Source organism: Passer montanus, unplaced genomic scaffold (assembly GCF_014805655.1).
Source record: "Passer montanus isolate IOZ18808 unplaced genomic scaffold, ASM1480565v1 scaffold161, whole genome shotgun sequence".
Lineage (NCBI taxonomy): Eukaryota > Metazoa > Chordata > Aves > Passeriformes > Passeridae > Passer > Passer montanus.
The window spans coordinates 680,842-697,327 of record NW_024363272.1 but is presented as its reverse complement, the minus strand read 5'-3'; the positions used below and the strand labels follow the sequence as shown (position 1 = coordinate 697,327).

The 16,486-nt window shown below is 51.4% G+C and overlaps 2 protein-coding genes across 9 annotated transcripts in view; one reads left to right on the top strand and one right to left on the bottom strand.

The window, feature by feature from the left end:
- LETMD1 (LETM1 domain containing 1) overlaps positions 1-5,125 on the top strand; it is a 15,453-nt gene extending 10,328 nt beyond the window's left edge. For 2 of the 8 annotated variants that reach the window (XR_005626877.1, XR_005626876.1), the window contains exons 7-9: positions 85-237; positions 2,726-2,822; positions 4,602-4,646. Coding sequence is in view for 6 of the 8 variants with exons in the window: in XM_039703195.1 (XP_039559129.1) it covers positions 85-438 (354 nt within the window). In the remaining 2 variants the exon portion in view is untranslated. Of the gene's footprint in view, positions 1-84; positions 555-857; positions 1,370-2,725; positions 2,823-4,601 lie in introns of those variants that run through there. The other 6 variants (XM_039703200.1, XM_039703197.1, XM_039703195.1 and 3 more) reach the window with 4 other exon arrangements.
- Positions 5,126-10,557: 5,432 nt separating this feature from the next.
- Positions 10,558-15,043, bottom strand: LOC120499466 (forkhead box protein J1-like). Its single transcript, XM_039703227.1, has 4 exons — positions 14,991-15,043; positions 14,127-14,580; positions 13,409-13,551; positions 10,558-11,113 (listed from the first exon to the last, which is right to left on the bottom strand). Exons 1-4 carry the CDS (start codon positions 15,041-15,043, stop codon positions 10,561-10,563), a joined length of 1,203 nt encoding a protein of 400 aa, XP_039559161.1. The 3' UTR covers positions 10,558-10,560.
- Positions 15,044-16,486: the final 1,443 nt, after the last annotated feature.

Sequence of the window (16,486 nt, the reverse complement as noted above, 5' to 3'; positions counted from 1 at the left end):
AACGTGGGGAAGGACACATTGCTGTCCTGGCTTGCAAGATAAGAGCGCCCCAGCCACCCACAGGTGCCCTCTTGCCCTGCACAGAGAGCCCTGAGCCGGGTGCTGTTCCTGACCCCTCACCTGCCCGCCTTCCTCCTGCGGCGCCGCCTGCGCAGCCACGTCCTGGAGATCCAGCACCTGGACCACGCCCTGCTGCACCTGGGCCTGGGGCAGCTCTCTGAGGAGGAGCTCCGAGCGGTGAGGACCCCTCAGCACCCCCTGCCAGCTGCTGGCACCTCGGGTGGCACCAGCATGGCCTCGGGGCACCAGGTTGAGCCCTTTTGGGAAAGGGTTCTGGGCACTGGGGTCACACCTGGGGTGGGGAAGGTGTGGAGGTGTTGTGAGGGTGCCAGGATGAGGGGAGGGATGAATCTGACTCCATGTTTCTTAGAAGGCTGATTCATTATATTATGATATGATATTAGGAAGATATAAAACTATAATAAAGAATAGAGAGAAAGGATACAGTAGAAAGCTAGAAAAGAATGAATAATAAAAACCTGTGGCAGACCAGAGAGTCCAACACAGCCAGACTGGGATTGGTCATTAAGGAGAAACAATTCACATGGAACCCATCAAAGATGCACATGTTGGTAAACAATGTCCAGACCACATTCCAAAACAATCAGGTAATTGAATAATAAAAACCTGTGACAGACCAGAGAGTCCAACACAGCCGGACTGGGATTGGTCATTAAGCAGAAACAATTCACATGGAACCCATCAAAGATGCACATGTTGGTGGTAAACAATGTCCAGACCACATTCCAAAACAATCGGGTAATTATTGTTTACATTTCTTTTCTGAGGCTTCTCAGGAGGAAAAATCCTGGTGAAGGGATTTTTCAGAAAATGTCGTGGTGACAGAAGGGTTCCTCACTTCTCTTCCTGTTGGTTTCTCTGGGTCTGGGTTGAAGGCACTTGAGATGCCTTCAATCCAGACCTCAATGAACCTCAATGCCTTGAGGTTCATATTCGGGCTCAGGTGTTTATTATTTCTGAAATTATTATTTCTTTATTATTTCTTGTTTATTATTTCAGTAAAACAGTCTCACTGCTGTGAGCTCAGCAGCTCTTCATTAGAAGGCACAAAATGCCCAACAATCTCTTGGTACAAGGTCTTTAAGACTAAACTATCCAATTAAGAGCTGACACCTGGATTATTTTCCCTTTTAACCCAATAACTGATCCCAAAGAGCCCCAGTGAGGACTTTTGTGCCCAATTCCAAAATGCCACCCAGACCCATGAAGAAGAAACCCAGGACAGCACCCTGTGCCTTCTGTTTTGCTTCCATCCATAACACACTCAACAATTTAAACCCTAAATTTCTCACCAGGTGATCCACTACTCCCTATAATCCGTTAAACATTTTTATGGGTTCTACTCTAGCTTGAAGTGGCCAATAACTGATCCCAAAGAGCCCCAGTGAGGACTTTTGTGCCCAATTCCAAAATGCCACCCAAACCCATGAAGAAGAAACCCAGGACAGCACCCTGTGCCTTCTGTTTTGCTTCCATCCACAACACACTCAACAATTTAAACCCAAAATTTCTCACCAGTCATGCACCCACACTGCCGGGGTCGGCTGTCACTTGTCTCTGCCCCAGCACGGGAAAAGGTGCTTCTGGGCAGGCCAAGTTTTGAAGGAGTCTGGACTCTTGCTTTTGGTCCTCAGTTGTGTTTATTGTTCCTTATCTACAAAGTTTTTCTGTCTGTCCAGCCAAGGTCTGATCAGCAGGACAGCCAAGGGCACTCTCTCCCGCCCATGGGGTGGTTGTGTCTTTTATAGAAAAACTACGTATAAGATATTTACCTTCAATTTTCAATACTTTTCACCCTTGTTAACAAGTGCACTTTCACTATGAACCAATCCACACATGCCAACATCATCCTGAACATGGATGCCAAGGAGAAGAAAGAAGAAGGACAGGGCACGCCCAAATCCCTCCATCTTGGGACCCCTGTCCCCCATGTACAGGATTCCAAACCCCCTGTACAACACACAAAACCCCCCTGTACAGTGCTCCAAAATTTTTTCCTTCACCCTGCGATTCCTACTTAAACTTTTGTGGCCTGTAGTTCTTCATATAAGGTTGGCAATTTGCTCCATGAATTAAGGTCGAATTTCCAGGTGTCCTTGGCTTCCTGCCAGGGCTTGCAGCCATCCAGGGCACGCAGAGATGCTCTGGGTTCTGACACCACCGCACTCCTGTCGTTTCTGTCACACTTTGGGGGTTCCAGTCCGGCTTGAAGTGTAGGAAACTTTCTGCATGGATGAGGGGCAGAGTCAGAGAAATATCCCCAGAGCTCGGGGTTTCCACCCCTTCCCCTCCTGGCGGGGGTGCTGGGGGTCTGTGTGTCCGTCCCTGACGTGTCTGTGTGTCCGTCCCTGACCGTGTCTGTGTGTCCATCCCTGACCGTGTCTGTGTGTCCATCCCTGGACACCGTGTCTGTGTGTCCGTCCCTGACCGTGTCTGTGTGTCCATCCCTGACGTGTCTGTGTGTCCATCCCTGGACACCGTGTCTGTGTGTCCGTCCCTGACGTGTCTGTGTGTCCATCTCTGATACGTGTCTGTGTGTCCGTCCCTGCACCGTGTCTGTGTGTCCATCCCTGACCGTGTCTGTGTGTCCATCCCTGGACACCGTGTCTGTGTGTCCGTCCCTGACGCGTCTGTCTGTCCCCAGGCCTGTTACCTGCGTGGCCTGAACTCCACTCACCTGGGCCAGGCCGAGTGCCAGGCGTGGCTGGAGCAGTGGCTCAGGCTCTCCTGTGAGCTCCAAGGTACCCGTGCCAGGGGGAGCGCCCCCCAACCTTCCCTGGGCACAGGAGTGGCACTGCAGGGTGGCACTGTCCCCACCTGGGCACTGCAGGGTGGCATTGTCCCCATCTGGGCACACCCCCCCTTGCAGGGTGGCATTGTCCCCATCTGGGCACTGCAGGGTGGCACTGTCCCCATCTGGGCACACCCCTCCCCCGTGCCCAGCTGTCCCTGTGCTGCAGGGCTCTGCGGGCACACTGCAGCCCTGGGGAGGGGAAGGGGAGTGGGGTGGGAATGGGGGATCAGGAGCCCTGTGCCCTCCTGTGCCCATCCCTGTGCCCATCCCAGTGCCACTCCTGTGCCCATTCCAGTGCTCCCCCCAGTCCCATCCCAGTGCCCCTCCTATGCTCATCCCAATGCCACTCCTGTGCCCATCCCAGTGCTCCCCAGTGCCCCTCCTGTGCCCATCCCAGTGTTCCCAGTCTGCCAGGTTCCTATCTCAGTGCTGCCCAGTCCACCCAGAACCACCCCCTGTGCCCCCCACAGGGCTCCGGCACTGCAGGGTGGCACTGTCCCCACCTGGGCACTGCAGGGTGGCACTGTCCCCATCTGGGCACTGCAGGGTGGCATTGTCCCCATCTGGGCACTGCAGGGTGGCACTGTCCCCATCTGGGCACACCCCTCCCCCGTGCCCAGCTGTCCCTGTGCTGCAGGGCTCTGCGGGCACACTGCAGCCCTGGGGAGGGGAAGGGGAGTGGGGTGGGAATGGGGGATCAGGAGCCCTGTGCCCTCCTGTGCCCATCCCTGTGCCCATCCCAGTGCTCCCCAGTCCCATCCCAGTGCCACTCCTGTGCCCATCCCAATGCCACTCCTGTGCCCATCCCAATGCCACTCCTGTGCCCATCCCAGTGCCACTCCTGTGCCCATTCCAGTGCTCCCCCCAGTCCCATCCCAGTGCCCCTCCTATGCTCATCCCAATGCCACTCCTGTGCCCATCCCTGTGCCCATCCCAGTGCTCCCCCCAGTCCCATCCCAGTGCCCCCTGTGCCCATCCCAGTGCTCACACTGTGCCCATCCCAATGTCCCTCCCGTGCCCATCCCAGTGCCACTCCCGTGCCCATCCCAATGCCACTCCTGTGCCCATCCCAGTGCCCTTCCTGTGCCCATCCCAGTGTTCCCAGTCTGCCAGGTTCCTATCTCAGTGCTGCCCAGTCCACCCAGAACCACCCCCTGTGCCCCCCACAGGGCTCCCAGAGCCTGTCCCAGTCCACCCAGAGCCCATCCCGTGCCCACCCCAGCACCCCCAGTGTCACTCCCGCTGCAGTCCCAGCACCCACACTGTCCCCAGTGCCCCCAGTGCCCCCAGTGCCACTCCCCTCCCAGTCCCAGTCTGTCACCGTGCCCCCAGTGCCCATGCCAGTCTCTTCCAGTGCCCCCAGTGCCAGTCCCAGCTGTCCCAGTGCCACTCCCCTCCCAGTCCCAGTCTGTCACCGTGCCCCCAGTGCCCATGCCAGTCTCTCCCAGTGTCCCCAGTGCCACTCCCTGCTCTCCTAGTGCCCCCAGTGCCAGTCCCAGCTGTCCCAGTGCCACTCCCCTCCCAGTCCCAGTCTGTCACCGTGCCCCCAGTGCCCATGCCAGTCTCTTCCAGTGCCCCCAGTGCCAGTCCCAGCTGTCCCAGTGCCATCAGTGCCCCCAGTCCCAGCTGTCCCAGTGCCCCCAGTGCCTGTCCCAGTGCCCCCAGTGCCCATCCCAGCTGTCCCAGTGCCCCCAGTGCCAGCCTGACGGTGCCCTGTTCCCCGCAGCCTCGGAGGCCTCTCTGCTGGCCCACAGCATGGTGCTGCTGGCGCTGAACCCCGGGCAGCCCCCCGAGTGAGCGGTGCCAGCCGTGCCCCCTGCCAGCCTGCCGTGCCAGGCCGTGCCCTCTGCAGCCTCCGGGGCCCGGCGGCTGCGCTGCTCCACTAATTAACTGCGCCTCGTTAATTGGGGAGAGCGAGCGACTCCCTGAGCTGGGGGTGCGCCGGCGGGATCTGCTGGAGGTGCTGTGGGATCTTCAGGATATTCCTGTAGGATCTTCTGTGGGATCTGCTCAAGGTTCCTGTGAGATCTTCAGGATGTTCCTGTGAGATCTTCTGTGGGATCTGCTCGAGGTTCCTGTGGGATCTGCTCAGTGGATCTGCTCAGTGTTCCCGTGGGATCTGCTGGAGGTTCCTGTGAGATCTGCTGGATGTTCTCATGAGATTTTTCGGATGTTCCCATGGGATCTTCTGGATGCTTCCCCTGGGATTTGGTCCATGTTCCCATGGGGTCTTCTGGGTGTTCCTGTGGGATCTTCTGTGGGACCTGCTGGATGTTCCTGTGAGATGCTGGAGGTTCCTGTGAGATCTGCTGGATGTTCTCATGAGATTTTTCGGATGTTCCCATGGGATCTTCTGGATGCTTCCCCTGGGATTTGGTTCATGTTCCCATGGGGTCTGCTGGGTATTCCTGTGAGATCTTCAGGATGTTCCCATGGGATCTTCTGGGTGTTCCCATGGGATCTGCTGGGCTTTCCTGTGGGATCTGCTGATGTTCCCATGGGATTTTCTGGATGCTTCCCATGAGATCTTCTGGGTGTTCCTGTGAGATCTACTGGAGGTTCCTGTGGGATCCTCCGGATGTTTCCCGTGGGATCTTCAAGATGTTTCCATGGGATCTTCTGGACGTTCCTGTGGGATCTTCTGGACGTTCCTGTGAGATCTGCTGGTGTTCCCGTAGGATCTGCTGATGTTCCCCTGGGATTTTCTGGACATTCCTGTGGGATCTGCTGGTGTTCCTGTGGGATTTGGTGACGTTCCCATGGGATTTTTTGGACGTTCCTGTGGGATCTGCTGATGTTCCCATGGGATCTGCTGATGTTCTATGGGATCTGTTGGTGTTCCCATGGGATCTGCTGATGTTCCCGTGGGCTCTGGTGGCCCTGGCTCCCTCCAGGAGCCCCTGGGGTCCCCCCGAGCCTCCCAGGCCCTGTGGGATTTGGGATTTCCCAGAGCCCTTTGGGGTCCCCCCGAGCCTCCCAGGGGATTTGGGATTTCCTGGAGCACTTTGGGGTCCCCCTGAGCCTCCCAGGCCCTGTGGGATTTGGGATTTCCCGGAGCCCTTTGGGGTCCTGGAGCAGCAGCGGGGTCAGGAGTCCATGGGGGGCAGGAGGGGCCGGGCTCTGCTCCCTGCAGGGCTGAGGGGGGTCCCAGGACTGAACCCCCCCCCCAAATTCAGCTCCTTGGAATTTTGGGAATTTCAGAGCCCCCCCTGGGGAATTCACCCCTTTTCAGCCACAATTCTGATTTAAATCTACATCAACATTTTATTTTCTTTTTCCACTGAAATATTTCTCTTTAAATACAGAATTTTTGTGAATTTCAGAGCCCCCCCTTGAGGAATTCACCACATTTCACCCACAATTCCCATCTGATTTAACAATTTATTTTCATTTTCCACTGAAATATTCCCTTAAATACTGAATTTTATGCATTTCAGAGCCTCCCCCTTGACGAATTCACCCACTTTCAGCCACAATTCTGATTTAAATCTAATTTCCCATTTTCTTTTCTTTTTCCACTTAAATGTTCCACTTAAATACAGAATTTTGGGAATTTCAGAGCCCCCCCCCCTTGAGGAATTCACCCCTTTTCAGCCACAATTTGGATTTAAAATCTAATTTTACCATTTTTTTTCTTTTTTCACTGAAATATTCCCTTTAAATACAGAATTTTGGGAATTTCAGAGCCCCCCTTGAGGAATTCACCCCATTTCAGCCACAATTCCCATCTACTTTAACCATTTCTTTTCTTTTTCCACTAAAATATTTCCTTTGAAAAAATAAATTTCATTAATTTTAGAGCCCCCCCCCTTGATGAATTCACCCCATTTCAGCCACAATTCACATCTATTTTAACATTTTATTTTCTTTTTCACTGAAATATTTATCTTTAAATACAGAATTTTGGGAATTTCAGAGCCCCCCCTTTTCAGCCACAATTCTGATTTAAATCTAATTTCCCATTTTCTTTTCTTTTTCCACTTAAATGTTCCACTTAAATACAGAATTTTGGGAATTTCAGAGCCCCCCCCCCTTGAGGAATTCACCCCTTTTCAGCCACAATTCTGATTTAAATCTAATTTTGCCATTTTCTTTTCTTTTTCCTCTGAAATATTCTCATTAAATACAGAATTTTGGGAATTTCAGAGCCCCCCCCCCTTGAGGAATTCACCCCTTTTCAGCCAAAATTCTGATTTAAATCTAATTTAACAATTTTTTTTTCTTTTTCCACTGAAATATTCCCTTTAAATACAGAATTTTGGGAATTTCAGAGCCCCCCTTGAGGAATTCACCCCATTTCAGCCACAATTCCCATCTAATTTAACCATTTATTTTCTTTTTCCTCTGAAATATTCCCCTTAAATACAGAATTTTGGGAATTTCAGAGCCCCCCTTGAGGAATTCACACAATTTCAGCCACAATTCTTATTTAAATCTAATTTTACCATTTTTTTTCTTTTTTCACTGAAATATTCCCCTTCAATACAGGACCCCTTTTCAGCCACAATTTGGATTTAAAATCTAATTTTACCATTTTTTTTCTTTTTTCACTGAAATATTCCCTTTAAATACAGAATTTTGGGAATTTCAGAGCCCCCCTTGAGGAATTCACCCCATTTCAGCCACAATTCCCATCTAATTTAACCATTTATTTTCTTTTTCCTCTGAAATATTCCCTTTAAATACAGAATTTTGGGAATTTCAGAGCCCCCCTTGAGGAATTCACCCCATTTCAGCCACAATTCCCATCTAATTTAACATTTTATTTTCTTTCCCACTGAAATATTCCCCTAAACACCGAATTTCCAGGAAAAGCACCCCCTGGGCACCGTGCCCGTGGTTTGTGGGCGAGGCTGGACAAACCCAGATGGGGACGTTGAAGAGAAGTTTTGTATTGACAGCGTTTGGGAAAATAAAAACAAAAACCCCGGGGGAGCGTGGAGGATTTCAATATTCCCCTTAAATACAGAATTTTGGGAATTTCAGAGCCCCCCTTGAGGAATTCACCCCTTTTCAGCCACAATTTGGATTTAAAATCTAATTTTACCATTTTTTTTCTTTTTTCACTGAAATATTCCCTTTAAATACAGAATTTTGGGAATTTCAGAGCCCCCCTTGAGGAATTCACACAATTTCAGCCACAATTCTTATTTAAATCTAATTTTACCATTTTTTTTCTTTTTTCACTGAAATATTCCCCTTCAATACAGGATTTTGGGAATTTCAGAGCCCCCCTTGAGGAATTCACCCCATTTCAGCCACAATTCCCATCTAATTTAACATTTTATTTTCTTTCCCACTGAAATATTCCCCTAAACACCGAATTTCCAGGAAAAGCACCCCCTGGGCACCGTGCCCGTGGTTTGTGGGCGAGGCTGGACAAACCCAGATGGGGACGTTGAAGAGAAGTTTTGTATTGACAGCGTTTGGGAAAATAAAAACAAAAACCCCGGGGGAGCGTGGAGGATTTCAATCTGATTCTGCCCACCCTGGGAGTGGCACAGGGACAGTGCCAGCCTTGGGAGTGGCACAGGGACAGTGCCAGCCTTGGGGGATGGCACAGGGACAGTGCCCAGCCCTGGGGAGTGGCACAGGGGCAGTGCCAGCCTTGGGAGTGGCACAGGGACAGTGCCAGCCCTGGGAGTGGCACAGGGGCAGTGCCAGCCTCGGGGGGTGGCACAGGGACAGTGCCAGCCCTGGGAGTGGCACAGGGACAGTGCCAGCCCTGGGGAGTGGCACAGGGACAGTGCCCAGCCTTGGGGGGTGGCACAGGGACAGTGCCCAGCCCTGGGGAGTGGCACAGGGACAGTGCCCACCTTGGGGGGTGGCACAGGGACAGTGCCCACCCTCGGGAGTGGCACAGGGACAGTGCCAGCCTTGGGGGGTGGCACAGGGACAGTGCCAGCCCTGGGAGTGGCACAGGGACAGTGCCAGCCCTGGAAACTGGCACAGGGACAGTGCCAGCCTCGGGAGTGGCACAGGACAGTGCCCACCTCTGGGGAGTGGCACAGGGACAGTGCCCACCTCTGGGGAGTGGCACAGGGACAGTGCCAGCCCTGGGAGTGGCACAGAGTCAGTGCCCACCCCTGGGGCCGTGCCAGCCCCGGGAGCTGCCTGCAGGGCAGGGAAGGGGACGGGCCAGGCTGGCGGCAGGCCCCAGGCACGCCGAGCTCAGCCGGGNTGGGAGTGGCACAGAGTCAGTGCCCACCTCTGGGGAGTGGCACAAGGACAGTGCCCAGCCATTGAGAGTGGCACAGAGTCAGTGCCCACCCCTGGGGCCGTGCCAGCCCCGGGAGCTGCCTGCAGGGCAGGGAAGGGGACGGGGGATGGGCCAGGCTGGCAGCAGCCCCCACAGGGACAGTGCCAGCCCTGGGAGTGGCACAGGGACAGTGCCCAGCTCTGGGGAGTGGCACAAGGACAGTGCCCAGCCATTGAGAGTGGCACAGAGTCAGTGCCCACCCCTGGGGCCGTGCCAGCCCCGGGAGCTGCCTGCAGGGCAGGGAAGGGGACGGGCCAGGCTGGCAGCAGCCCCCGGGCACGCCGAGCTCAGCCGGGCTCCTGCTGGATCCGGGGGCACCCTGGCACGGCTCGTGCCTCAGTTTCCCCCAGGAATCGCTGTGCCAGCGTGGCAGGAGCTGAGAGCTGCCCTGGGCTGGGCAGGTGTGCCCGGCTGCCAGGGCAGAGCCCAGGGGAAAGGAGCAGGTGGAACAGGAGCTCTCTGCTTTGCTGGCTTTATTCTTAATTCTATATCTCCTAAAAACCGCCAATAACATGAAAAAACAAATTGAAAGTAGCAAAAAACAGAGCAGAAAGCAAAAAGAACAGCAAAAAACCCCAACCCCTCATGCATCCAAGCAGCTACAGCCACCCTAAAACCCCTCCCACATCCATGGAATGGAATGAAATAAAATGGAATCAAATCTAATCTAACTGAAACGGATGGAATCGAATATAATCGAATATAATCTAATAGAATATAATCTAATATAGTAAAATGTCATCGAATATAATCTAATATAATAAAATATAATTGAATATAGTCTAATATAATCTAGTATAATCTAATACCATCTAATATAATCTAATTGAATATAATCTAATATAATTGAATATAATCTAATATAATCTAATATAATAAAATTAATATAATGTAATATAATGTAATATAATCTAATCTAATTGAATATAATCTAATATAGTAAAATATAATTGAATATAATCTAATATAATCTAATATAATAAAATATAATTGAATATAGTCGAATATAATCTAATGTAATCTAATATAATCTAATATAATTGAATATAATCTAATATAATCTAGTATAATCTAGTATAATAAAATATAATCTAATATAATCTAATATACTTTATCTAATATATCTAATAATCTAATCTTATTTTATCTAATCTAATCTAATATATTTTATCTATATAGATAAATAGATATAATAATCTAATCTAATCTAGCTATAATAATCTAATCTAGATATAATAACCTAATCTAGCTATAAGAATCTAATCTTATTTTATCTAATCTAATTTTTTTATATAATCTAATCTAATCTAATATAATATAATCTAATCTTATCTAATTTTATTTTATCTAATTTTATTTTATATAATCTAATCTAATTTAATTTAATCTAATTTAATCTGATCCAATCTAATCTGGTCTCCCATCTCTAGTAGAGTCTTAAATTGGCCAGAGACTCCCAGTCCATGCCCTCCCTGCCGGGCGAAGGGGCCTGGAAGGTTCCGGCGCCCCCGGCGATGCTCCCTCGCATCTCCTCGTGCCACGCGGCCTCCAGGAAAGCCGTGGCCATCAGGGTCTCATCCGAGCCCGCCTGGCCGGGGCTGCCCTCGGGGGGGGCGGGGGGCAGGGGGAGCGCTCCGGCCTGGAGCTGCCCCAGCGCCGGGAAATCTGCCGGCTCGGCCGCGGCGTCGAGCAGCTCTTCCCACTCCGTGCTGCCCTTCAGCTCCGTCAGCTCGCCCGGCTCCTCGCGGCTCGCCGGGCCGCAGGCGGGCGGCCAGGAGGCCTCGGCTTTGCTCGGCTGGCCCGCGGGCTTCTCCTCGGGGCTCCACCTGTGGCTGCTCTCGAACTCCTCGAACTCGCGCAGCAGCCGCTGCAGCTCCGCGCCCACCTCCAGGCCGCCCCCGGAGCCGCCGGTGGCGGTGACAGCGGGGCTGGGGACACGGCGTGCGCCCTGCTGGGCTCTCCTGGGCTCGGGAAGGGGCCTGTGGGACAGAGCAGGGTCAGCTGCACCCACCCAAACCCAAATCCAAATCCAAATCCAAAATCAAACCCAAATCCAAATCCAAATCCAAATCCAAATCCAAACCCAAATCCCCAAAGCGGATGTCTGAGAAATCCGCTTTGCCCGGAGAAGCCGGGGAGCCTCAGAGGAAAAGGAGAGCAATGATTCTCTGATTTGCTTCTGCTGCGTTTTGCTGCTTTGGGAGGTGGTTGGAGATTGTGAGGCAGAAATGAGACAGGATGGGAATTTTCCAGGGTAGAAATCCATTTCAATTTAGGTGAAATGTACATATTTGAGTTAAGTCTGTCACTTGCAAACAGAGCTGTTTAGTCTGACACAAAAACCTGTGCTCGGAGAAAATGCCTCAGCCAAAGGACAAGAGATAAGGGGGGCAGACAGAGAGAGCAGGGCAACCTGACCCAGGAATTCTTTCTGATAAAGAAAGATTTGATAAAGATTTGATAGCAGCAAATGTCACGCTAAATCAGTAGAATGAATATGTATGAGCCTATTGTGAAATATATATATATATTATACAAATAATATATATTTGTATAATATAATAATGAATACAAATAATTGCATGAATGTTATTTGAGAAGGAGATAAAAAAGGATCTGGAGTTCCCAGAGGCACACGTGTCATTTTAGGGGAACCATCCCCACATGTGTCCAGCGCTGTAATAAACACACCAGTGTTACAACTTCCACAAAAGTTGTGGAGTTTGTTCCCTTTTCTGCAAATTAATTGTTTATCCAACATGTGAATTGTTTTGGCTTAATGGCCAATCGTGGTCAGGCTGCGTCAGACTCTGGACAGAGTCACAAGATTTATTATTATCTTGTTAAACCTTCTGTAGGTATTCTTTACCTATTCTTTAGTATAGTTTATTATAGCATTATTAATATAATATAATATAATATAATATAATATAATATAATGTAATGTAATGTAATGTAATATTATATTATATATTATAATGTAATGTAATGTAATATAATATAATGTAATGTAATATAATATAATGTAATATAATGTAATATAATATAATATAATATAATATAATATAAATGTAATATAATATAATGTAATGTAATATAATATAATGTAATGTAATATAATATAATGTAATGTAATATAATATAATGTAATATAATGTAATATAATATAATATAATATAATATAATATAATATAATATAATATAATATAATATAATATAATATAATATAATATAATATAATATAATATAATATAATATAATATAATATAATATAATATAATATAATATAATATAATAATAAATTAGCCTTCTAAGAACATGGAGCCTTCCTTCCCTCATCTGGGAACCCCAAAAATACCTCAGAGCTGGAATTTAACAGAGCAGAAATCCATTTTGGATTTAGGTGAAATGCACCGCTTTGAATTATTAAGTCTGCAGCTTGCTAGAATAAGTGAGTTTGTTTAGTCTGTCATCACAAAAACTGCCTCGGGTGAGGAAAAATGAATGCAATTCCCAAAGTGAAGAGATAAAAAGGACCCCATGAACTTTGAAATGGACAGGATGACCAGAGAGTTTTCTCTGTACAAGGACTAGCTGCAACCAGTAAAATGAATATGCATGAGCCTATTGTGAATATGTACAAGTAAGGGGGATAAAAAAGGATCAGGAATTCTCAGGGGGGTACTTTAGGGTGTGCTTTAGGGAAAACAATCCCCACATGAGTCCAGTGCTGGAATAAACACACCAGCTTCACAACTTTTACGGGTGGTGGAGTGTAGGGATGTGCTCCTTGTTGATAGAGTAACAAAATTATCCTTTATCTCCTAAAAAAGGAAAACAGCCCAGAAGTTTCTCTCCTCAGTTAGCAAAGAAGACACCTCACAGGACCTGAGGGACTTCACCTCAAACTTTAGGATTGGACAGGAGCCAAAAAGTCCCACCTGAGCAATTCACCAGAAAAAGAGAACAAAGGAACTAATTGCTTTTGTGGGGTGTTTTACCAGGAGCAAGAACTTCTTGCACCTGGCTCGGTTTTTCTCTATAAAGAGATTTGTTATTTTGCCTTTTATTAAAAGTGTTAATAAAAACTTTTTATTAAAACTTTTCATTAAAACTTTTCCGTTTCCAACACCGCCACAGAAGCCACCCTGCTGATTTTATGCCACCTGTAGTAGCGAAGCTATCTCGAACATGCTATAAATCCCCAAAATCGTATAAAACCTATCTCAAAGACCCTGATAGCGGTGGAAATTTTTTTTTTTTTCATTAATTACCTGTGCCCTTTGAGGGTGCTGCTCTTGAGCCACTGGGCGTACTGGGGGTGAAGCTTCCAGAAGGCTCCTCTGCCCGGCTCCCCCTTCTCGCGCGGCACCTTGACGAAGCGCTTGTTGATGCACAGGTTGTGCCGGATGGAGCTCTGGACACAAAACAACAAAAGCAACAAGCACTTGGCTTTGAAATGTTCCAAGTCTAACGGTAATAAAATGGTTATAAAAGTAGCAATGTAATTAGAGTGATAAAAATTTGGACGATTTGGATTAGGACAATATGAGGGAATAAAAGAGTTACAGATGGTTCGGAGGGAAGGAAGGAGAGCAGATGCCACTGGATCTTCAGAGGAAGACTACACCCTTCTCCAGGATCCCTGCCACAGCAGAACCACCCCTGACACTGCAGGAGGGCTGCAGCCACAATTCTGACTGGACTGCCACCAGCACCCTGACCCGCAGGGCGTCAGGTCATATTCTGACTCTGTCAGAGTTGTTTTTAGTTTACTGCACTGTTTATTTTATCCTTTTATTTTCTTCCCCATTAAAGAACTGTTACTTCCTGCTCCCATACTTTTTGCCTGAGAACCCTTAATTTAAAATTTATAGCAATTTGGAGGGGGCGAGGGGATACAGTCTCCATTTCAGTGGAGCCTCCTGCTTTCCTGAGCAGGTTTTACAAACCAAGACACCCGACTTTCCAAACCAAGACACCTCCCCGTACCTGCCAGCTGGGGTGGGCACGGCGGAAGTAGCAGAAGTTGTCTCTGATCCACTTGCAGATGGCTGCCAGGGTGAGCTTGGGCTGCTGGCTGGCTTCCATGGCCATGCAGATCAGCGTGGCGTAGGAGTAGGGCGGCTTCACGTGAGCGTTGGTCCTGTAGTCGACGTCCCCCGGGGGCACGGGGGGGGTCCCAGCCCCGGGCACGGCCACGGGCGCGCGGGGGATGTCGATGTAGTGGCAGAGCTCCTCGGAGGTCAGGGGGAAGCCCGGGCTCTGGAAGTCCACCAGGCTCACCAGGTTCTCCCAGATGCTGCAGCGGTCCTCGGGGTCCTGGGAGATGGGGGCCAGGCCGATGTGGGCGCCCGTGAGGTCGGCCAGCCACAGCAGGTCGGGCTGGGCGCCACTCTGCTCCTGATGGCTGGAGCTCGGCTGGCCCTGAGCTGGGAGCACGGGGCTGGAGCACACCATGGCTGGGAGCTGGGCGTGTTCACCTGAACGGGAAGGGGCAGGGGGTTGAGGTTCTGCGAGGCTGGCACCTGGATAGGTGTTCCTGGAGCAGCCGGAGCCTGGATGTTCCCAGTGGGTGACCCCACTGCCTGTGCTGGGCACGGAGCTGCAGTGCTGCCCCGGGGGGTTGTACAGCCCTGAGCCTCGGGGAAATTCCCTTTGAGCCCCCTAAGCCTGCCAGGCTGGCACTGCCCAGCGAGGTTTTGGCAGAAAGAAATCAACATCCCCTCCCCGCCCTTAAATAACACAAACCAGTCCTGCATCCTACCAAGCAAGGTTGTTTCTGCAGACAGCAGGAGGGTCCAACACCTCGACTTTAAAGACCCTAAAATACCCATCCATCCCCTCCCGTCCCACCCTATCCCGTCCCTGCCACCATCTTCCCCCGTTTGATCCCCTTTGTTTGCCATCTCTCCCTTCCCCGCTCCCCAAAACCAACCCGTGTCGGGGAGTGACCCCAAGCGCAGCGTCCCTGCGGGCTGGGGCAGCCTCAGCCTGCGGCGAGCGCCGGGCCGGGGATGCTGCGCTGGTTCCGGTGCCGGGCTGCAGAGCCGGGCAGCAAAGCCGGGCTGGCGGCGTGGCTTTTGGGCCAGAAGAGAGAGAGAAGGAGGGAGAAGCGGCAGCGGAGGGCAGCAGCGGCCGCTGGCCCGGCGGCGGCGGCGGGAGCGCTGCGGAACCCCGGGCGCGAGGGCGACGCCGCCGTTTGGGGCGGGGGGCTCGCGGGCGGCTCCCGGGAACGGGCATTTACTCGCCCCGCCGCCAAACGGGCTCCTTGGCCCTCGTCAGGCCCGGCAGCGAGGGAGCCGCGGCATCCCCCGAGCCAGCCCGTGGCAGCCCCGGGCCGGCCCTCGCAGCCCTGCCCGGCTCGGGGGCACAGCGGGGGTGTTGGAGGGGCGGGAGCGCGGAGGAGATGAGGAACCAGGGCTGGGAAAGGAGAAGGGCAAGGGCAGCGCGGAGCCCCCAGCGCTGGCAGGCTCCCACTGGGGATGGTGCCCGAGGGTGCCCGGGGACCCGCCGTGCCCAGAGCGGGGCCGCGGCAGCGCCAGCACCACGAAGGCTGTGTCCTGCCCTGTGTCCTGTGTGTGTGTGTCCTGTGTGCTGCCCTGTGTGTGTCATGTGTCCTGTGTGTGTCCTGTGCCCTGTGTGTGTCCTGTGTCTGTCCTGTGTGTGTCCTGCCCTGTGTCCTGCGTGTGTCCTGTCTGTGCCCTGTGTGTGTCCTGCCCTGTGTCCTGCCCTGTGTCCTGTGTGTGTCCTGTGTGTGTCCTGTGTGTGTCCTGTGCCCTGTGTGTGTCCTGTGTGTGTCCTGTGTGTGTGTCCTGTGTCCTGTGTGTGTCCTGTGCCCTGTGTGTGTCCTGCGTGTGTCCTGTCTGTGCCCTGTGTGTGTCCTGTGTGTGTGTCCTGTGTCCTGCCCTGTGTGTGTCCTGCGTGTTTTCTGTGTGTGTCCTGTGTCATGTGTGTGTCCTGCCCTGTGTCCTGTGTGTGTCCTGTGTGTGTGTCCTGTGTCCTGTGTGTGTCCTGTGCCCTGTGTGTGTCCTGCGTGTGTCCTGTCTGTGCCCTGGGTGTGTCCTGCGTGTGTCCTGTCTGTGCCCTGGGTGTGTCCTGCGTGTGTCCTGTCTGTGCCCTGGGTGTGTCCTGCGTGTGTCCTGTCTGTGCCCTGGGTGTGTCCTGCGTGTGTCCTGTCTGTGCCCTGGGTGTGTCCTGCGTGTGTCCTGTCTGTGCCCTGGGTGTGTCCTGCGTGTGTCCTGTCTGTGCCCTGTGTGTGTCCTGCCCTGTGTCCTGCCCTGTGTCCTGTGTGTGTCCTGTGTGTGTCCTGTGTGTGTCCTGTGCCCTGTGTGTGTCCTGCGTGTGTCCTG